General features: G+C 37.0%; 1 protein-coding gene across 2 annotated transcripts in view; it reads left to right on the top strand.

Annotated features, from left to right (window-relative positions):
* The window catches only part of CDC73 (cell division cycle 73), a 111,964-nt gene that overhangs the window by 32,508 nt on the left and 55,381 nt on the right, over positions 1-24,075 (top strand). For both annotated transcript variants that reach the window (XM_030495376.1, XM_030495377.1), the window contains one exon: positions 4,200-4,264. In XM_030495376.1, coding sequence (XP_030351236.1) covers positions 4,200-4,264 — 65 coding nt within the window. The remainder of the gene's footprint in view (positions 1-4,199; positions 4,265-24,075) is intronic.

Here is a 24,075-nt window from a genome sequence, read left to right as displayed (position 1 = left end):
GTGTTTACATATATAAAATATATTCTGATTATGGTTGGCAAACAGAAAAGGTTGAGATACAGTTTGTCACAATACATTAATGTTGGGCTTTGCTTGCATTCTTTAATCCCTACTGTTAGACCTGCTTTTAAAGTATTTAATGTGGACTGCTTTTTGCCAAATGAAAATATGTATAGAATTACATAAATGTGTATATGAAACATACATAAACTTTGTAATTTTATTGAAAAATCTCAATGCATTGAAGACTTTTTTTCTTCTTCTTTTTTTTTTTAAACAGTTGTTCTGCATCTAATTCCAGGTTTAAAAATAAGGCCCAAAATCTTGCCATCATGATTCTTTAAGGGCTCTTTTCTGCTTAAATACTTTTTGCATAGTAGATGGCTTATAAATTTAACTGCTACCTCTATTACCATTAGTGAAGCCGTGATTTTGAAACTGGAGTTACAAATGAATTCTTGGCCAGGCATTAATATTTCATCTCTGTGCTGGTGCATGACTCAGCAGCACAGATTTGAGCTGGTGTGGGAGGGAGGGGAGAAATACTGCTTTTGTATTCTTGGACAGAGGGTATGGTACAGCATTTATGCTGATGTATGCTGGGGACATGTCCCCTGGTTGCTCTGTGTTCTGCTCCTCTTTGCTGTGGCCTGTGGTTCCTCTTGTATTTGAGGTTTGCTTTTGAGCAGCTGCATCAGGGTCAGCCACTGCCCTTGGAGAATGCTCTGGAAGAAGTGCCTCTCGGCTTTCTAGCCTGGTCCTTGAATGTCTTTTACAACCAGCTGCATTAACCTGGTTAACACCCTCAGCAATTTTTGAAGTGGAAATGCAGCTGTAACTGTAGAGTCTCTGGCTTAGAAGTGTTTATTTTTCTCTTTGCACCGGCTGTATGCATTGAGTAGAGCTGAGGGTACTACTGTATGTGGCCAAGTGTACAAACTGTTGAGACCTTATAAAAAGGCACAAAAGTGCAAGTGGCAGGACTGTCACTTGCAGCAGTGTTTATTTCTGTAAGAAAAGTGAGTAGCTGGCTGGTAGAATATCACATGATGAATGTGAGGATCACGTCAAAAAAGCTATACCCTGAGTAAACAATGTGCTGTTACCAGTTAAAGGAGGGTTGCTGTGGTTATCTGGAAGCTGGCAATCCTTAATTCATTTGCCAGATGCTCAAACCAGAGTTCAGGGCAGGAAATTTGAGAGTTGTGGGCTGTTAGGGAGATGGTTTCTTCTACTCATCCACCCTTCCTGCAGGTAGCGGATCCTGGGGTCTACAGTATGCCTTGAAATAGCTGCAGTAGCTGTTTGCAGGAATGTTAAGTGGGTACCTACGTTCTACTTTGACCATTTAGTATCCCTTAGATATACATTAATGAGGAAAAGTACTATGCCATTTTTTACAGGTTATCAGAACTGCTTTATTTACTACCCGAGTAACTATTAAATAGCGTTGGAAGGCATGTATAGCTGCTGGAAACATTCAGCAGGCAAGAATGTCCTTTCTAATGCTTTAAGTAAAAGAGGTTCTTTAGGATCCTAGCTGTTTGCTTCTCCTGCTAGGGTTAGCACAAGGCTGGGAGCAGGAAGCTGGTGAGAGCCAGAGCTCTGGTTAGTGGCTTTTGCGGCTCATTAAATGAACCGGGCCAGATTTTGAGAGACCTGGGGAGATTTTTGCAAAAGATGAAACCACTGGCGGTCGAACAGAGGCTTGTTGCCTGCCTGGTACCTCTCTCCCCTTTGATTTGCTTTCTGACTGTGCTGCTGGTTCTATGGGCTTTTATTCCCTTTGCAGAGCTGATGGAGACTTGGTTTAGGGTTTCTTAATCAATTGAGAAAGAATGTGAAGTTTTATGAGGGCAAAAAGTAGAAATAGAGTCCAGTGGAAAGAAATAACTGACACAGGGATCAAACATGTAGAACTAATTATAGGACCAGGATCTGTGCTTAGATGAAAGAAATCATTGCAGGCTGGGCACATGGGGGATGCCGCTTTGCTGGCCTTGTTAAGGTGTGTCTGTCGTCTTTGGAGTTTTGGAAAAACATCTGGTTAAAGTAGCTGGAAATTCTCTATGTCACAGGCAAGAGGAAACCATAATAGGTCCATCTGGAAAGGGGAGAGGTTCTGCTGTTGATGACCTTCTGAAATTCACGAACAACTGTCAGCCTAGATTGTACACCTCCTGATTTATGTCACTCCAGGTCAGCAAAAGCATCTCTTCAATTTAGGAAATATTTACCAAGTATTCTGCAGGGCTCCGGGCACCACCTGAAATATTAATATGCTGCCTGCCCAGAAAGTGACATATATATTCACAGAGAAAGCTGTTATCCATAGAAGTGTTGGTCAGATGCAACTTCAGTATCTTTAGCTCTAGTTCAGCTCCATGAGCCCTGAGCCGAGATGCAATGCATAATTATGTTTTTGAGTTGGGAGGCGAGGCAGTGAAGGGAAACTAGTCTTCTTTTTCTTTCCATAGTAAAGAAGACTGGATTCATGTCTGTGTATACCTGCATTTTGCACACTCAGAATCAATTCTGTGTGGTTCAGAAATGTTAAATCTGGCAGAAGGGGAGAGGTGGCTTTGAGAAGCAGAGATGAAGGAGGCCTGAAGCTGGTGACTTTGTGTAAAACAAAACAAGAGCAGTAACAGTAGGCCTCTCCACTTAGTAGCTGGTGGTAGGTCTGGTAGCCTAATTGAGGGAGTGCAGGGGGAGACAGGTAAAACCAAAAAGACAGTGTTCAGGAAGTAGATACCTGACTCTGGGGTAAGATGAGTATGATCAATTTTCAACCCTTTGGGTATATTTTTCTAGGCACTGTGGAGTTACTAAATCTGGGAAACTTTTCTGCTTCATTTCCTACGAGTGTCTGATAATCTTCCTCATCTAAGGAAGAAAGGATGAGCAACCACAGATGCTTCCCAGAGCATCTGCATTGTTTTCAGGGTTGTCTGGCTTTCAATTCAAGTTAATCTACTTAAATTCACTTAAGGAGCAAGAAGCTCTAACAGTCTTGAAAATCTGGTGGTTTTTGTGGAATATTTTTAGGTTCAGGTATGAGAATTACTTTGGATCTGCTTTATTTCTGGTGTTACGGGGGGTTTTTTCTGATGTGTTGTATGAAGGTGGTGTAATAAATGGCAAAAAAAAAAGTCTTCCAATGCCAAGTAGCTGATTCTGCACAGCATCAGTTACCTTTATCCAAGTCTTGTTGAAATAGCCCACAAGTTTCATAGGTGTACACAAATGCTTGCTTATCATGGTTTGATTGGTGATTATCATGCCATTGTAAGTATGAATTTATTGAGTTGTTATTTGATGATGGGGTCAGCTGACAGTAGATGCATGAGGGTAGGGAATTTACAAAAGGAAAATATTTTCTTCCAAGTCCTTGTGACAGTACTCAGGAATTGACTTTGCTCTTAGTGCTGAGAATAGGACTGAGAAGGAGGATTCAAAAGCAAAGAGGCTAGTGGCAGTAGGTTTAGTCACGGAGCACTTGCAGGCTTCTAGCACTTACTCAGCATAAATTCAGTCTGACTAAAATTACTAAAAATAATATTAAAAAAACCTCTAAAAAACCAACCCAGCTCAAACCAACTGTTTTTATCACCGTTAGTCTGGTAGTTTGAATTTATGCGGATTCTATCTTCTATATCACATGACAATTACATTGTTGTTTTCCTGCACTTCAGGAGTGATTTTATTGTATGAAGTAGCCACGGTTTTATAGTCAGCATGTAAACTGGTTTATTATTAAGTTGTTTGGGGTTTTTTCCATTAACACAACTACAAGTTGAACTTGTTGCATTTTATAATGCTTTCTGGGAATATGATGTGCTTCATTTTTTTTTTCAGTGAAGAAAATTTCTGAGACTGCATGCACGTTGTAACATATTCTCACAAAAATTTAAATGCATACCCTTTGGAGTGATGTTTTGGGTTTGAATGATTCCATGCAGCAGGAAATGCTTCCTCTGGTTGCAGGAAGCAGAAATACCAAATGGACATCTGTCTAAAGAAAACGCGGATTTCCTAATTACTGACCAGGTTTCATATTGTGAACAGAACCTAAAGCACTACTAATAGCAAGATGCGTTCTTTGCAAAAATAATTTCCAATATATTTCCAGTGTTTTCCATTTAGACATGACACCCCTGTGTTTGTAATGACTTACAAGTGACTTTTTTCCCTTGTAGAAACGGAAGGCTTTAAAATTGATACCATGGGCACCTATCACGGAATGACTCTGAAGTCTGTAACGGTAAGCTGAACGTCTTGTCTTAAATATGTTTTATAGAAGTGATAGTGTACCTTTATATAAATCTTGTCAGCTTGGGCTAAGCTCTGGAAGGTCACTTTGGTTGACTAACAGCATCGATGCAAGTTCTTTGTGAAGAGATAAAACATGTTTTGTTTGGTCTGCATGTTTTAGAGATGTTAGCTTAAGGGATCTGTCTGCAGTAAAAAGGTGTGCTGTGAAGGCTTTGCTGGCAGATTTTTGCTAGGCTTGTGTATGTCTATGAAGGACATATTTCATAATTATAAGCAGTAACACTATACTTGCAAAACAGAAGTAATAAAACTAGGTTTTGGAGTATCACTCTGTTTCCTACTCTGCATTTAGAAACGATAAATTAGTTCAGTGGTGGAAGAATTTGACCTCTGTGTTATTGTTGAAGCTTTCTAGTCTAGCAAGATGGATTTCTTTTGTATGACTTTACAATGCAGTCAGTGGGAATTGCTACATACACAGATAAGAGGGACCCTTAAACAGATTTCCTTTTTTTGGCCAATATTTGTCTGCTTTTGTGGAAGTGGGTTGAATGCTCTCAAACAAATGCTGTTTTGATCTGCTGGTAAGTAGGACAGATGCTATAATACTAACGTAGAACCCTCATTAAGGTTTTTGCCATCTGCATACCTCTATAAATCAGATGAAAAGACAGCACTATAAACACTCTCCTAAATCCATGCTCTGCTTCTAGTTTGCACTCCTAATTTGAATATAAAATAGTATCTTGAATATAAGTTTCTTAAAAACATTTAGAGCTTTTTCTTGCTAGATGAAAGTTCTGGCCCAAGTCTTTCATTCCCAACCTCCTCTGTACTCAAAATACTTAAAAAGGAAGACATCTACTCAGTTCAAACTAGTGTTGTTTCTGGATTAATTCAGAAATCGATTGGGTGAAGAAAAAAAATAACCAATTGTGGCCAAAGTTTGTTCTTGAACTTTGCTTGAATTTAGGTCTGCTTTGTGAGGAATCAGGCAGTGGTGTTGTACTAAGCCCAGGTTTCTGTGGTATAATGTATTTATTTCAAGTGATAATGACTTGAAATGACTTAGTAAATAGGTTCTGTTTAAATTGCACTGAGAGAAGAGAAAGAAAGAAGAAAAAAAAAGGGGGGCAATATTATAGTAAAGTAGAAATGTTGAAATGTTTAAGCTTGTCAGTATAAAAACTGTAAAAGGGATACACAGTAACTAAATTTTTTTTTTTTTTTTTAATAAAAAATAAGATGTTTTTTTAATTCTAGGAATCATAGGTCTTGTATTCAGCATAGTACTTGCAGTTTTGAGGTAGAGTTATTAAACTGTCATTGCTGGTTTCTTCCATTAAGAAAGAAAATACAACTGATACTAAATTACTAGTACATCTTTCTGCAGCATAAACTGGAATTGTTTGAAATAACTGTTTAAGAGGTGTATTGCATGACTGCAGATAAAGCATCATCTGGTGTCATGAGAAATACTAAAACTCCATCTGTCATTTAGCATTTTTCTAAGAAAGAACTTGTGAGGGATTTTTGGAGCCTTATTTTTCCAGACTATTAAAAAGTGCCCTAAATGTTTAGCTCATTCATAAATTGCAGTGACATCCTGATTTTGTGTTTAAGACGGGGGAGAAATAAATGTATTAATTACATGGCACAGAAATGTTCATCTGGTTTCGTCTAAACTTTGCCACAGTGATGGACCATGTGGTAGTCACCCATAATCTTCAGATCATTGTTTTGTATGGAATACTTAATCTCCTACCAGCTAGCAATTTCATATTATGCTTTTACTCAGTATTGTTTATGGTTCGTTTTTATTCTTTATACTAGACAAAACTAGGAAGGAAATAGGAAAGCAATTCATTTCCCTAGAGGTTTAGTCAAAAATACATCATACTCATGAGCTAAATCATAGGAATATGTAAGGTAGCATTGGAATAGCATTCTGCCTACATGATGTCATCTGCTATGCTCATAGTATATTGGTATATATCTATTGGTATATAATCCCTTTGGTGAACTCAATAAACACTTCAAAGGAATTGAAGTGTTAAGTAGCTCTTTGATAGAGGCTGTCTTCAAACTTTGGACCTCTGATTTTCAGATGAATGGCAGAATTTGAAAGGTTCATTTTTATGCCCTTGTTCTCCTTGACTTAGGTAGCTCCTCGGTTTCTTCTCGTGTGTTTGTTTCCGTTAATGTATTTATAGAGAGCAGTCATATTCTCTTAAAACTTGTTTCCTTGGCTAAACAAGTCTTATTGTGAAATAAGCTTTCAATCCCCATACAAGTTTTGTTTCTCTAGCTATTCAGTTAGAATTCATCTCTTCTTTTTTTTTTTTTTTTTTTTTTAGCATGGTGAAGTAAAATTTCATGGAGTCTTGTGAGATCTCGCTAATGGTTTGTGGAAAGGCATTAAGACTTTCTTACTGCTTCTGAAATTATATATATTGCCTTGAGATGGATGAATGATGTATTTGTTCTTTATCAAGTTCTTAGATCTTATTTTTTCTCTAGTTTCCACTTTGGTGGTGAATTGCATGTTGGAAGAGACTGTTTATCCTAGTGTGGTAGTTCATTTGATGGTTAATGTCACTGGCAATACCATCTACCTAGACTTTTGTGCTCTGTGCCACACTGAATCATTTAGCTTCTTTGTCACACATTGACCTTTATTTACTTTGGCTGAATGAAAGAGTTTGTTTTGATGATTAGTCTTCTCTTTAAAAGATTGATGGAGCCATTAGTTTCCAAAGATTTTGATCTTGTTAGCAGTAGGAAAAAACTTTACACGTGTGACCTGTTGTCTGGAGTTGCCCACCTGCTTCTCATGTAAAATTTGTAAGAAGCTTTTGCTTGTTTCATGTTATATTCTCTACACGTCTTCCACTTGCATTCAGCCCTATTGTAATTCTCTGTAATGATTTTTATGAAATGTGCAAAACTTCCGTTTTTTGTTTGTTCTTACTGAAATGTGAGTTGTCCTAGATGCTTGTTCTTTTTAACAGCAAAACAAAAACTTCTGCATCTTGACTGCTTTCTTTTCATCAGTGATGTTGGAAACTTTCTTAGCATTCAAAATTTGTGCCAGAACAGATGGTGAATGGTGGGCTTTTTCTGAAGTAATGTCAGCTAAAATAACTTGCGCTGCTGGCAGTTCTTTCCTGTAACAGGGTTTTTGCTTAATTGGCACACTTACTTTCTCTTAGGAATAACAGACTTGTTTAATGAATTTTTATTCTGAAGGCATGATTTAATTATTCTGGACTTGGAATTGTTTATATCGGGTAATCTTCCTTGGAAAGCCTTTTTTAATACCTGTGGCACCTTCTGTTTGCCTGGATAGATTGACTACAGGTCTACCTGCAGGCTTCACTTCGAAGTATAATTCCCAGTATAGCAGGGCAACTTCTGTCTTTTAAGTAGGAAAGCTTGAGATGGATCAAATGAGAGCTGTGCAAGATAGGCGTGTTAGTATTTTCATACCGCTCAGGGTGTGAGGGAGTGCTGAGAGAGAATCTTAAGCTGATATTCTCAACATGTTCTTTCTACTTGTGTAAATTTGACGTGTTCAGGGCATTAGCCTTCTGCTTTTGTAAAGAGAGATGTTAACTTGGAGTCTAAGACAGCATCATCTACTGAAAGACTAGGAAGTGAGTCTGACCTTGTGTATGTAATGAAATTGAATTCTGGACTACTGGTTTCTGTAACTAGAATATGTGACGTGTTTAGTTGTTATTATAGCTTCAGATGTCAAGATCAGAACAAACTAGCTGTCTGCACCTATGTCAGGATATGGGATAATTTTCTTGTTCCATGTATGTCTGATAAAGCTGGCTTTTATAGCTTGGAAGAGGATATACTTGAGTACCAAGCTGAGGGCATGGTTTGTATCAACTGCCTGCACTTGCAAGCAGTACTTGTTTCTCTGTGACAATAATAGCCATAGTGATGCTGGTTATATTTATCTTACTGTTTTTTGTTAAGTTTTCATGATGTTAATATGAAAGAAAGAAATAGAATGAAAGCCTGTGGACTTCTATGGAATGATATCCTCTGAGTTTTGAGTCCTGACTAGTCATGAGCTGTGATTCAGCGTGGTTATAAACTTGAGTGCAGGCAGTTAAGATCTGCATAGTACTGCAGTAGGCTGTTGTAGAAATTACTTTCTTGCCTTTACTAATTACTAGAAAGCTCTCCTGTTCTTAACTGCTGGTTTCTTTTAGTAGTCAGGGGTGCTGGAGCTCAGAAGCTTCCTTTGTCGTCTTGGTTTTGCTGCTACTAATGATATGTCATTGATCATCTGCACTCATTAGCAGCCAGAACTCCTGTTGGCATTTCTTTCTCTTATGGTTCAGTCAACAGGTGGATACGACAGCTCTTTTAGGTATTGAGATGATATCTTTACCGGATAGTTTGGGGCCATGCCTGAAGAACCAGTATAGTTCAGTCAAGGCACTTGTAGCAAACTCTGATCGCAGTGTATTCAGATATGTAAGTTTCACTTCTGGTAAGAAATTCTTTGTGAGTTTTCAATGCCTCTGAGTTCAGTGATAATGTTTTGTCTATAAATTAACAAAAGTAACATACATCTTTCTAGTGTAAACTGCCAGGCTTTACAACAGTCTCTCAGTTGTAAAATTACCCTGAGTAAACGTATGAAAGTATCAGTAATTAAAGAAAATACACATTTCAGAAGACTTGGAAGACTGGTTGAGCACCTCCTAAGGTCAGCAGCTTTTTTCATCAGTTTGTTGTCAGTGCCAGATTTTGAGCATTAATTAATCAAAGGATGTTGCTGGTATTGTCCTCAGAATCTTCTGAGTATGGTGTAGTCTCAGTGGCTTTATTATTTCAACTGAGAGATTGTTAACCTTGGGTGTATTTTCCAAGTCTTAGCGTGTAGTAGAATGAAGGGAGATGCTACGTTTCTGGCACCTTAAAGGCTGGGCCATTGGAGAGGAAGCATGTTGGGGCAGAAGCAGTCAGTGTAGTATATGCACGTATTTTATATACAAGACTTCAATAATCGATATGCTTCTATTGAAGTAGGTAAACCTGAGAATTATTTTTTTTTTCTTTTTAATTTATTGTGAGAAATTAAGATTGTGATTCAGTGCCAAAACTTGAAATGACTTTTCAGAAGCATATGGTGGAATCAGACGTTGTCTCTCGGTACGCAGGTAAATAGCACTTACCTCTAAAAAATAAAAAATTAGTATATCTTAATAGATATAACTACTTATCCACACATCACCAGTTGTGTTATGTCCTAATCTCATTAAAATATTTTAGAGAGCAGTGGTATTTAGGGAGGAGTCAACAAAACAACAGGCTCTTTGAAAACATTTGAAATGGGCTCTGAAGCCGAGTGTAATTTTCACGCAGCCTGTGCATAAGCTGGTCATTATTCTCAGCATAAGTGGCACACCAGCCTGCCCCCGCTCTCCTCTGCGGCCGAGCAGCATTCTGTGAACTCTGTGTGCATACTGTTCAGCTCTTAACCATCAAGAGGAGCTGAGGAAAACTGTAATAATTCTCTATTAGAAGAGTGTTCCATAGATGATGCTGGAGACCAAGACTTTTGTTGTCACTGGATTTGTAAACCTTTTTTATGTGAAGTACATTTGTCCATAACTGTAATTCAGGCATAACTACGAGGTTCTCAGTCCATGAGGGTTAAGGGCTAGGACATGACCACTAACTCAAAAAATCCTAGAGTGGGAGAAATGGCTGTATCCCCAGAATAGTCTGCCAGCAACCTTAGACTGTTCTAGGGTAACAGACTAGAAGCCTAGAAGTTTGTCTGTATTACTGTAATGAGAGTGGGTGAAATGCAAGCAAGTTTCCTAAGAACTTCTACTGTATTTTATATTTAGGGTCCACACAACAATTTCAGTGGTTGGCATTTCACTGCCACAGTTGTTTTAGTGTAAATAGTCAAGCTGATAGAGGCCAAGGAAAATCACATAAAAATGCTGCTTTCAAGAAAATGTGTTAGGTTGAACAATGCTGCACTGGTTTTCTTGGTGATTGTAAATCATATACATCTGTGCCAAGATTATCTTGCTGTTGTACTGCATCATACAATAGAACTGCCTGTTTTGTTCCTTATAATAGCTTTTATTTTATTTTGAGACTAAGAACTGCAAATTCAAGAGAAGTGGATGTTGTATAACCAGTCATGCATCTGGAAGTTAAGCATTGCTATGTTGCCCAGTATGCTACTGAACAAAAGAGGGAGCAAGACCGGGAGCCATCTAGCTTTGTTACTGAATAAACATGTCTGAAGTCATTGTTGTCCATAAAACTCGGTTGTGTGAGGGTGCTAAGTGTGCTTGTGGCATGCCTGTCAGGTCCTTGAGTGGTTTAAATGGAGGAGTGCCAAGTATGATAGTCCAAAGTATTTCTAAGTATGCATTGAAGTGGAGCTTCAGACACCTAGAGAGCTTTGCTTACAAGAGCTTAACCCTAAAAATTTCTGGTATAAATTTTAAGATGACTTGCTAGACTTGTCTTTACCAAAAGCTGAATGATAGGGGTTTATTTGCTAGCCCTGTGAGTGTCACTTGAGATACTCATCTGACATGTACATGGTGCGCAAGGACTCAGATCCTTTATGAATGGTTCAGGAGTCACTCTCTTTTGGAAACATGACCCCAAATAAAAATGCCTAGGACACTTAATTTGTGTTCTTTAAACTGGATGTCCACTTTCTGCTTGAATCCTATGTGGGTGCTTAGATTCATTTGTGTTTCTAAGGTCTTAAGCTTTATGTGTAATATCTGTTAATGAAAGTTTTATAGGGCATTTCTCAATGACACCAGCTGAACTTGAGCAACAGTTTTCTATACTTTGTCCAAATTGTTCTGAACATCATGTGCTTCACACAGTTCATATGTTAAACGATGTTGTCAACATATTTCCCTCTATAAATTTTCTCCAAACACCTACTGAATATGCAACAGCTGTATCTTTAACTGACAGTTCATTGTCAAATTTCTCCTAATGGGGAAGAGCAACCTAGCTGTTAAATAGTGTTGTAATTTACACACAACTACTGAAAGCGGGATAAAGATTTAGGGATCCAGTAGAAATGAGCATGTGACAACTGGGGGACCAGAAAGTAGTTAACTTTAACATCCCTTCTTCTCCCTGCAAGTTATCCACATTTGCCAAAATAATCACGAGTAGCCATCCCACTGTCCTTAACTTGGAGTTTTCACAAAGTTTTGAAGAATTCTATCGCCCTTTGCAATTAATGAAGCAGTAACTAAACCAAAGTTACAATTCAAGTGTTTAATGATAAGCTGAGTGATTTATGTAAATAATCTGAGATGACCAAGACAAGATTTCCTCTCTGTTCAGTTGTTGAGATAGTGCCACTGTCCTTAGGCCATGTGACACTTTACTACTTGGTTATTTACTCTTAATGAAGTAAAATATAATTCATGATTTGTGGAAACAAGTTTTCTGCTTGGAGTACTTGCTTCTGTGTAACTTTGCATCATAGTTATACCTTTTTCTGAGCTTGGAAAACAGGTTGTCTTAATTGTTACTCTAGCAACATCCATAGGAACATGGCTCAAAGCCCAGTCTCATGTACATCTCACTCATGCTACTTACTACTACTTAGTAATATGTTCCCAGAGCAAATTCTCCTTTAAGAGTTTTTTTATTTTTCTAAGTTCAGTACTTTGTCCTAATTGTCAAGGCCCTCTTTGAACATTCTTAAAGACTTTTGCTTCAATTTTCAGGCTTTGTTCTGGAGTTGCTATTTTAAAGGTCCACCTCCTTTCCTCCTTGTGGTTCTGGGTTTGGTGGTTGTGTTTTTTGATTGTTGGTTTGTTTTCCTTCTCCTTCTCCTTACATTGAACTCTCAGTATGTGGCTGTTTTTGAATCCAAACAAAGGGTATCTCAGTGTAGCAGATGTTCTTCACAGGTGTACAGTTATCACAAGAGTATGTTGTATGCGGATGTTCATTAGTTTTTGCATCAGAATACATAAGGCAAAGAAGGTGTTTTCTAAGCACATCAAACCTGCAGAGTTCAGAATTGAGAGGATCTTTGGAGGCAAATGTTAATGAAATGCTAAGAACAGAACCCTGCTACTCAGTCTTTCAAGGGACAGTTTACAAGTAATGTTATTCAGCACTATTTCAGTGTAGTGCAACATCACTAATGAGAAGGTCCACTTAGAATAGCAAAATAGGTGGTATTTTTAAGCCTTTAAGGCAATTCTTTCTAGCACCATTTAAGAAGGTAATTGATTAAATCTGAGTGTATTTTGTTCTTTAACTTTATGTGATTTTTATCATTCCATCTAAATCCAGGTGTTAATTTGCCTGTGTCTTTTATGCAGCCACATGCTGTTGAATGTGCACCCTTACTTTCAGGATGTTTAAATGTGTTTGTTTTATCTTTGCTAGGATAATCTTTAGGCAAAGTTCTGGCTTACTCAGGTTTTCTACCAGTGGTCCTGGATACAGTCTGTTTCAGTGTAGGCTTTCTCGTTAGGTAAATGACTGTAAAGACGATATAATGAACTCTGCATTAGTTATGGCTCACTCAACTAGCATTTAGGCAATACTGATCATACCTTCTGGAATATACCTGTGATTGCGATCTGCTGAGCTGCCATCTGGAGCTGTATTCATGTTTTCACTGAGCAATATGCTATTGCAGAAATTACTTGCATCACTGCTGCTGGAAGGGTGGTTCTTTGGTCTTTATTCATCTGAAACTCTCTAAACGAGACACTGCTCAGCTAAGCTGAGTAAAGGGGAGAGCTGCATATGTATGAAAGTGCATGTAGGTAGGAGTTGAAAGATGTATTTTCTGCTTTCATTATGATGCACCACTTTGGTTTGCCCCTCTTTATTCCCAAAAGGATTGTGGGATTTTCTGGAGGTTTTTGCTTTGGGGGGTTTCTAAGTCACAGAAACCTCATATTCGTACGACTTGAGACTTAACAGCAAATACACTGATTGGGTAAAAAAAAAACCATGGGTTTTCTAATGCTTGTTAGTCAGTAAATGCACATGTGAATGGGAATTTCTTTGTGATAAAACATTCTGATTTAAAGTGCAAAAACAATTCTCAGAGTTTTGTTTGCCACTGTATGAATATATTAATCTTCAGTACTTAGTATTTCAAATAATCAAGGTTTGTCCAATGTATTTAAAATATCAAATTTACCTAAAGCAGTTGTTAAATTGAATGAAATAAATAACTTTGAGAACAACTGCTTTTTTACACATATATACTTTGATTAGGTAGGGTATAGAACTTTTGGTTAGACTTCCTACAACAGGGATATTAACAAAGTGTTTTGATTTCACCTAACGTTACCATTGCATTTGGCAGACCAAGTTTTAGGAAGTCGAACTATTCAGTTTGTATGCTGCTTTAGGAGACTTAGGATATATTATTGGGATTAAAATAACTTTGCTTTTTTGTCTTTTTCAGGTTAAAAGCAGGCAACACTTACCCTCCAGAAAGGTGTATGAGTGGGTTTTGTGCATAAGTAATAGATAAGCTTTTAAGATTCAGTTAAAGTGTGAAGCAAAATTTTGTGTGACTAAGCAAAGTGATGTGGTAATGTGATAAGATTGCTTGTAGTTAACTGTCAGTCTAGTTGCTGTAAATTCATAGTACGTTTAATTTTGAATGTATTTTTTTGTTTTAAATTCTAGGTTTCTTCATAGGGAATAAAAGTGGTGTATTTTTTCTCTATAGTCACCTAAGTAAAGTGGGTATCTCCTCATACCCTCCCTTGACCTAGAAAGAGGTGCAGGTGATGAGTTAGAGATGCTTCCTTTTCGGATGCTTGGTGCTGTCATTTTGAGGAGATAGAGAAAAAACACTGCCTGCCTTTCCCTCCTTGGGAGCAGTAATTTGAGGGTTTAATTTCCCTGGACAGCAGTTTTCATAAAAATTGACAAAGGCAATAACTTTTCTACAGGTTTTATTGAAATTGGAAATTTGGTTCAAAACATATGGTGGAAGAAGGGAGGGAATGTTACTGAAGTAGGCTGCTAACAGATCCGTTTCCTGGGCAGGGACACACACACACACCTCTCCTTTTACTTTGGAGTAAGGAGACTTCAGTGTGTGTCATGCAGCAGTATTCATCAGTCCTACGTGCTAGTTCTCTTTGGTGCAGCTGATGTAAATCAGGCAAACAGATAGCAGTATTACTGAAATTAAAATGGATTCTGGTTGTCATTAAAAAAGATAACCTGCCTGATTGTGTTTTATTGTGGTTACTAAGTAAAACAAAAGACTTCTGGATGGAGAGGACTTTATAAAGCCTTAAGCCAAATATTTGTAGCTAATAATATATAAAATATATTATAACACAATGTATACAGCTACCTCATATTGGTCTATAAAATCCATTCTGTTTTAGGGTGACATATTGTGCTGAAACAAACCACTGATTTTATAGTAGGTTTCAAATGTATAATTAGGTCTGGAAAATAGTGTCATGAAAAAGCTTCCAAAAATATCTGGACATGAACAGCAGGTGAAATGCAGATTAAAGTAGTAAAGTACATATTAGAATACTAAATGGATCATAATGCAATCTTAGAAATTAAAATCTAAAGGGACTCAGGGCTGCCTCGTGCAATATTACATCTGGTTTTGAAGGTAGTTTTATAGTAGGCTTAAATTTCTTATGTGAATTTTGAACATCTAAATCAACTTCCTTGTTCATACCTGAAATCTTTTGAAGATTGTATTTACTTGTTTGCTAGAGGTGCCACTCAGACTAATGTAAGAATAGCCTAATCAGGCAGTTTGATAACGTTTATTTGGCAAGCTAAATATTTCATAAGGGTAACTTTCATATGCATGTTATATTACAGTACAACAAAACCACATATTCGATATGTTTTTTATATTCCTTCCCCTGGCAATTCTCAGCAAGACTCTTAATGTCCTTTTATTTTCCTTTCTGAAAAACTGCGTGTACTTGGCTTGTTTATCAAACAGTGTGAACTGTAATTCTTTCAAATATGAATGTAGGTATTAAATACTTAACCAGAGAATACCGTAACAGTAATCCATATGCAGGGAATGCTTTATAGATGCAAATTTACAATAGACAAAGTATTTTCAAGTATTATTTTATCACTCCTTTATATGGAGCTGAGAGGAAAAGAATATAAAAGGTAGCAAGTACTCGGCATCCTCCAATCAGAAATGTATTACATTTAGACACTAGTTGCTAGTATACCAATATTTATGAAAGTTCTGTATTATGAATAAGAATCATACCTTTAAGGAAATAATGTAACTTTTTCTGATGTTTCTTATAAGTGGAAAATGATTGATAAACCTGTCATTTAATATTTGGCAAACCTCTAGGAGTTTCTGCCTTACGTTCAGTAAAGGGATGTTTCTTTAGTGAAGCCATATTTAAAACTATGCTAAAATGCATAAGGATACATTGATGCTTCATAAATGTGGCATAACTGAAGAACATTCACAGCTTTGAGAAATCTGGTTGGTTTTTTTTTTCCTTGTTTCCTTGTTTTCTAAACAAAAGACTCACTTTGGCTTAGTGGGCTTGGCCAGTTTCCTCTCCTGCCACATTCCCCAGAAGAAAACTAAATTAATTCTGTCCATAAGATGATTAAAAGCTGATGGGGTGGGCAGATGTTTTCTGTTCTCAGGGGTGAAGGAAGTTAGAATAAGGTTCTCTGGCAAGTTTGAAGATGATGGCGGGGTGGGGGAGGGGGGAAATGTTTTGCTTCTAGTTAGATTGCAGTGAAGGCATTTGTGCCTTTCCTAAATACTTTTTGGGGTTTTTTTTGTTGTTTGTTTGGTTGGTTTTTTTTTGGTTTTTTTTTTTTTGGTGGGGATGGGGGGGCTCACAGTCATTGTGCCTTGTGACATCTTGGTGGAGCAAAAAGATGTACTCTGGTTTCAATTATCAATAGTTTGTTCACTCTAACACTAATATGTAGTGAGTTTGTTATACTTAAGTGTAAATTTAGGTTTTTCTGTAAATTGTATTTCGCTTTTTAATTCTTTGGTTTTCACTGTAACCTATTTAAGTAGAACTTTTCTACATGGAAAGGTATATGCTTATCTAAACCTTGGTTCACTTAGCTTTCGTTTCTTTTGGTTAGTATTTTGATGCTTTTCCACTGATAAAGCTCTGTCTGAAGTCATGCTTACTCCTTATTAGCAAGCTGCTGTAGGAGAGGCTCCTGGTAGACCCTGTGTTCTTTCTAGCAGTATTCACAGGCATTCACACTTTGATATGAACTGATTCTTAACCACTGTAGCCTGTCATCCAGCTGTTGTAGCCTCCAGCCTGCTGCTGACCTGGGAGCTATTTAATAGTTCAGGTTCGCAAGTTATCTGCCTTTTTCAGCATCAGATCTTCCTGGATTCCCATCTTGTTTAGGGATTTTGTGACAAATAGACAGACTTCTGGAACTGCCTTTGCACTCATGCAAAATTTAATCTAAGAACAATACCTGTGTGTGGCTTTGAGGGGAAAAAACCCATTTGACAATGTCTGAAATGAGAGTCTCTTTCGAGTCTCAGTCAGTGCCCTTGAGGGACTTGACGATCTTCTTGAAGTTCCTCCTTGCCTTTCTTCTAGCTGTTGAGCTCCCCAGTACAGGATTTGTTTTAAAGGGTGAAAATTTTAACTTATTTTTCATTTGTAATTAAACACATCAGGTCTTTCCAGGGTGCAGTTGTTGCCACCTGAGCATGGCTAGGAGTCATTAGGAACTTAAGACTCTTCAACAATTGTCTCAATTTTCCTGTTAAAGCAAGTGCTTTATAGTTTTGCAATTCAGAAATTACCTTTTGTCCACAATACAAAGGATGATCCAATCTAATATGGCAATATACAAGTATTCCTTAAGGCTATATCTAGATCAAGGCATTCAAGCAAATTAAAGCAAATTACCAAAGTGTACAACATCAACATTCATAAGTTATAATGCATTAAATTGCCATTGGCTGGTGATGTCTTCAGGAATAAAATTACTTTAGTTAGCTGTAGTTTAATTTGGTTTACAGTGGATGAAGGCCAATTTACTCCTGCATTAGAAAATTAATGTGGGGATTTAATGCATTTAAATTAATACGCTTTGGCTTCTCACCTTTACTTGAATCTGTATCAGCCTTTCGATCATTGGTTAGCCCATTATGTTGGGCTGGATCATCACATGCATTTCATGTTTCTCTTGTTGTTGGGGTCCCATTTCAAAGAGTTGGGTGCATGTTCAGTACTAGCTCACATATAATTACAGATTTGGTCTGAATCAGAGCCACAAATAAAATGAAACTATTGCTCTTCAGTGCAGGGGTAGTAATGGCTAGATTATATAGAACTATGATGGTATTCATTAACTAGCCTGTAAAGACTGCATTTTCCAGCATGCACAGTTTGAGATCTTTTGGATTTCCTGTAAATTCAGTACCTTTGACAATTTTCTTAATGCAGTTTTTCCATGCACATTTAAAAAAAAAAAAAAAAAAAAAAAAGTTGCAGAGGTCTTTTTGACTCATGGTTTTATTCCAGTCAGCAAACCCAAAAGTAGTTGGTATTGCTTTCAGTTTTACGTAGCATGTTTGGGGTCTTTAAAGTAAGGAGGGACCAGGAAATTAAAATGCTGTGGATGTTTAATAGAGTGACTATTTATTTTAGGGCATAGTCTCTCCTTTCACAGTTCAGTTATCATTACACAAGGAAAACCATTTCCAGTACTCAAACGAGTCAATTGAAGCCTATCACTTAAAATTTGTCCTCTCATTTACTTACATAAGCTGCTACGGGCAGAATATTTCCTCTTATAAATTTCTGTGGTGCTTGTCCTGTATTTCTCTCGAAGATTGGCTTCCCTTGGTTTTGCATCTTTTATTGTTCTGTTTAATAGAAAGAGATGTACTATGTAACACTGAAGTGTCTCAATTTTTAAAGTTTAGAATAATGTATAGTAATTACGAAGTATTTCTAGTTTCTATGTTTCATTTAATGTAGTTAGCAGCACAGTAAGTTTATTGATAATTTCTACTCCCATACTACGTGTATGGAGGATGTTATAGTCTCAGCTTAAAATATCCTATAGTTGAATCTGTATAGGTGAATTTGTGTTCTATCCTTACATTTTTCAGTAAATGAGGAAATTTCAGTAAATGGGGAAACGCTGTGAATTGTTGGATAAATTTTATCAACTGTTTAGGGAGAGAATATGTGAAATAAAAGGTCCTAAACAACAATTATACTTACTGGTATTTTTTTTTTTTAATCTGTATGGGTACATTGGCAAACCATGGAAAAAAGTCAATTTGATTTGGTCTAGTATCATCAGATGCCACTGTTAAGCAAAGTCTTGGTCTGCAGTGTATGACCAATTCTCTGATGATATCTAAAGGACTCAAGCTTATTAGTAAGCTTTGAAAATGTATAGGAAATACAGAAACTGTAGTTTGGTGCTTAGCTGAACCAGACAGGTTTGTGTCATCTCTTCTGAATGGGGTCTTAAGCAGTTTTTAGGGAGTTAATGTTCACTTGTTTAAAACAAGACCAGTTAGAAATTTCTCTGAGCATGTTTCTTCATTAGCATGTTCTTAATGTGTTTAGATGGGGAGGGAGATTATTATGTTTAGAAAATGCGTAGTTCTTCATATTACATCTTGGAGAGATTCAATTCTGGTGGGTTACCACGAATCTGTTTCGTAACTTGAGATAAGTTTGTCAAAGGGTTGTAGGACAGCAAGAAAAGAAAGATTTATTGACTGTTGTAAAATGGATTCCATTTTGTTGACATCCCAAAGGCCAGGGACAACCTATGAACACATATTCTTCTGTCTGTATTGGCCATGCAAATCAATGGAATGCCAAATTTTTTGGTTGGCTGAGGTAGGAGGCAGTCTTTTTTTTTTTTTCTTCCTATGGCAACACGTCCCATTGTGATCGTTTTTCACTTCAAGTGACTGACAAAGCCAGTGTAAAATATGTTCAGCAAATCTGTAAAGCTGTCTTTGCCCGAGAGTCTTGAAGTGTCACAGAAAAAAATGGAAATTATCCAGCACCTTGCATTATACGTCTCGATATGATGAACAATGTGAAGGGCAGCTACTCAACCGTCTGGCATGGTTGAATCGGTCCATCCTTTCAGATCACGAGCACTGTACAACTCTGCTATATATCTTAACTTTAAACTGGATCATAGTTGTATGTGCTGAAATGACTGTACCACTGAATATTTTCTTTTCAGTGCTTTAAACAGATGCACAAGTGCTTTGCTATATCCTAGCTAGAATATGATAGCATGTAATGCTTTCTACAATTCAGTTCTACATAGGTGGTGAGAAAAAAAGGCAAGCAATTAATGCTTACGGTGATCAATTTTATCACGAATATTGTAGGATTCGTTTGTAAATCAAGGGATTATGAATCCAAGTATTAGTATTTAAAATGCTAATACTCAGAAGTCCAAGAGAATATTGTGATGAGAAATGGGAGGGAAAAAGCCCTTTATTTCACACCAAATTTTATTACAACTAAAAATTTTTAATGCAAGATTCATAGATGTTTTTCTCTTACGGAACTGGAAGAGTTAAAATATTAATATTTGACTGGTCATATAGAGTCTTATGCCTCAAAAAGGCTCAATTTATGGAACGCGTGCGGAAGATGTTAGAGAAAGTGGGTGTTTATGTCTGTAAAGTTTTTTTGATTACTAGGAGGATGGGTAGAGAAGAAATGTAATTGTGTATTTTAATCTAGCTTTTCCATTCTGCTCTGCTGGCATGAAATTTGGAAAACAAATCATTCAAGCGGTTTAACTTCTACTAGTAGAAAATAAGGAAATCGTGGAAGGGAAAAAATTTAAATAATGAGGGACCCAGACAGTGCATTTTGTAAATGAATATGGCAGATGATATCTTACGCAGGTGTAAAGCCCTCAGGTTATTGATAGAAGGCTGTCATTCCTTTATTAACTGATGTAAGTTGGGTATCTTACGTTGTTTGCAGCATCCATTTCTCAACTGAATTTTGATCAGAAAGAAAATCATACCTTTGATGGATGTAGGAAGCAAACTTGCCTACTTGATAGAAAGGGAAAATTCACAGCTGATGGTATGAAGTAGTAACTGACTTTTAAATCTGAATGAATTACGCTTTTTTGTAAAGTAAAAAAAAAAAAGTGACTATCATTCTTCCTCTTTGTAACTCTGAAAATAGATAACCCATCTCAAATCTGGTGAAATGATAGAAGTAATTGGCAGCATCAACTTTTGAAAAGCATTTCAGGTTTGAAAGACAGAATTTTCTCATGGCATTGATGGAAGCATTATTGAAAATACTTCTGTGGAAGATACATTTATATAGGAACAATGTGGTTTCTGTGGGTTTATTGGGTTTTTCTTGTTTGGGATTTTTATTTTTGTTGTTTGGTTTTGTGGGGGGTTTTTGGTCTTGATTTGGCTTTTGGTTTTGGCTTTTGGGCATGGGTTTTTTGTGTGGTTTTGGTTTTGTTTTTTCCCCTTTGGTTTTTTTCCTTTGGTATGCCACAGTATGCTTTCAGCATAAGCTTTGTGATTAGCTTTTTGAAGAACAGATGTGTTAGTTGTCCCCTCAGGTATGTACGATACTTATTTTTATTTTGGAGTTTTAAGTGACATTAAGAGAACCTCTGACTCGTAATCTTGTTTCTTTAAACTACTGGGACATAAAAATGTTACCCTTTTCTACATTAAAAAACAATCAATGATATATAATACTTTAAAATATTCAAAGATGATAAAATGGGAAATTGGTTGTTCTCTTGATTCGGAAGATAATTGCGTTGAATTTTTATGTCTACAAAAATCAATGCCTTTAGAGGAATGCCTGTAAAAAGACTGGCATTTGCATTAAGTGGCAGTCATAAATTTTTGACTAATCCACAGATAGTGTTTTCCAGTTTTACATTTTTGTTTTATTATCTCGCATCAACCTATATGTCATGGCACAATAGGCTTAAATTATGACATAGATTTTGTTTTTGGTTTTTCATACTATGACATAGAAATCCTGAATGAAGCTTAGAATCTGTCTCTTATTCTCAAAATATTTCTTAGACCTCAGCTTGCTTAAATGCAGGATATGTTAAATTTTCTGTAAAGGCAGTGAACAATTTTTTTGTTTTTCTTTGTGACTCGTTTGGTATTCTATTAACAGAGGATTTCTTGTGGCAGTTGTTTTTTCTTGTTTTAAACTTTGATCTTACTGAGATGTGGTAACACTTGGCCTTTCCACACAAAAAGATGTGGTGGGGTTGTGGTTTTCAAGAGCAGAGGCATTTGGTCTTTTTATGAGGTTACGGATGAGGTTTTTTTAATACAAAACTTCAAAAAGTGTTAACAGGGAAAGGACTTGGAATATTTAACTTTTTGAGGACTTTTTCATGTTGAAAAGGTTAATCTCTTAGATCCTTGCAAGCATGGCTATTTCTTCTAGTCCGGTTTTTGTCATCTTGGTGGATTTTAAACCTTTAAGGATTTCACACTGTTCTCAGTTTCTTCATCTTTTTTCGGATGATTTAATTGCAAGATGATATCAAAGCTGGTATCCTTAAAATGTTAGGATGAGTAGTATGCTTCACAAGCTTCTCTTTCTAATGAGGTAAAGAAAAAGAGACATCTCCATTATGCCCACACTGAGCATCTGGGAGATCAGAGTGAGTGGTTCAGCAAATATTCATATTAAACAGTTGAAATGTCAATTAATATTAGATAAAGCTAAATAGGTTAAAAGGAAATGGATGCACTTGTTCTGATGCACTTGTCCTCAGAGGCATACTTGTATATTCTTCAGTACGCTTTGGCCTCCAGTGAGGTGAAGCAGCTTGCAGTGTTTTCTTATTTTAAAAAGTGTGTATTGGTTACATACTGATGAGGATGGTAGAAAAACACCGGTTTCCCTCTCCTCTGCCTCTCTCAGACAAATAATACCTGGAAGATAGCAATTCAGTTCACTCTTTAGAAAGCATATTCTTCTCTCAAGCCTTCCCAGGCAAATGAAAGCCCTTTGAGAAAGATCCTGTCAAAGATTTTAGCAGTCTTGACTTCTCCACCCTGCACACCAACTGTGCACAACTTAAGCATTCAGATGGAAACCTCTGAGAGTATATAAAGCTGTAAGCCATGAGTACTCCCTATGCCGGAGGGACTTTTTTTTTTTTGCTTTGAGAGGAGTGACTCAAGGTTACTGTCTCGGTCAGAACGTTTCGACCGCAAGCGTAGTCTTGAGAAAAGTGAAGGGAATGTTTCATACCCTGTGGTTTGAGTTATACAGCATTTAGCTCATGAACCAAAATGCATCATTACTATCATCCAGTTAGTGTTATCATGAAAACTGTCAGATTTAAATGCTTAAGAGAGCTCTTGTAACTGTTGCCATGGTAATACCAGAACAGCAAAGTGGTAGTTTTCATCCATATCCCATGTTCAACTAAATTCCTTTGCAGTCATGTAACTGTGAAAGGAAGGTACCATATTGTACCAGACTAGATTTCTTTTGAGTTAACCAGGGACACATGAAGACTGGAATTAAGTCTTTATTTGAAAATGCAGTGTAAATCCTAGATACAAGCAATCTAGTTTGCTTTTGGGTTGACTGTGTGCTGACAGTCGTATGTGTAAAATACTCCGGAGTTACTGACCTGCTATTCATGCCATCATGTCATGTCTTGTAATTATTTTGGTTCACGCCATAATGAAAAGCACACACTGCAATCACAAACTAAAACTTTTATTAGAAGAATTTATTTTCTCCAGAAGGAGAGAAGTGCGAACAGTTATCACTAGGAATTCAGATCTGCTTTCTAATTTGGTCTCATTTTTAATGCTTTCCCTTATCACTGAGCCTGCCCCATTTAATTTTTTTAACCTGTGTCGTGTTGATCGGCTGCTGTGTTTTCAGTTCCACTCTTCTGTTTTCTGAAATGCAAGAGCTTTGTTAATTGACCTGCTGTAAGAAGTTGTTCTCCACAGCCTTCCCCCCAGCCTCCCGCCCCAGAAATCCGTGGGTACAAAGCAAAGACAATGTTCTCTCCTTTCTGACCTACATTTTCACGGTGCAGCACTGCATAGCTGGTGGTGCAGCTTTCCTGCCTCCTGCCTTCCCCTGTGCTCCCCTTGCACAGTGGCTAAGTGTTGAAAAGCAGAGCTGGAGAAGGGAGGCAGGACTGGATGAGCTACAGATGTAATTTGTAGTAATACAGCAAATGCTCTGCCTATTAGGTGTGATCTGCAATCTGAAATTGTTGTGGTCAGCAAAGGTGAGACTGCTTGCCTCCCGAATTGCATACTGTTTTGGAAGAACAAGCTGAGATTAAAATGACAATAATGGTCTTCAAATTTGATAAGTGCAGTTATAGTGTAATTAAGTATTCATCCAATATTTATTTATTTGTGTTATTTGACAGCATAAAATAGGGATTGAGAAATGGGGGTTGAAATTGGAAAAATATATGAACAACTACTGATTGTTTTGCAAATTAGTTACAAGCCTGTTCTTGCTAATAGCACAAATAAAAGAAGCAGTAGCTTCTATATTAGCATCTTCCCTCTCCCTTTCATCTCCTCCTAGGAAGTTTTCACACACTGCGATGAGTATTCATTCAAGAGAGAAGTTTTTTTTGCACTGTGGGATTATGTGGGTATTTTAGATTTAAGTATGATTGGGGATTGTGTTACCGTATCAGGAAAATTAGTAGGGATGGGAGGGTAGAATAAAACGATGATGTCTAGGTGCTTCTCTCCCCTCCAGT

Source organism: Strigops habroptila, chromosome 8 (genome assembly GCF_004027225.2).
Source record: "Strigops habroptila isolate Jane chromosome 8, bStrHab1.2.pri, whole genome shotgun sequence".
Taxonomy (NCBI): domain Eukaryota; kingdom Metazoa; phylum Chordata; class Aves; order Psittaciformes; family Psittacidae; genus Strigops; species Strigops habroptila.
The sequence above is the reverse complement of the archived record's forward strand: the minus strand, read 5'-3'. Positions and strand labels throughout refer to the sequence as shown.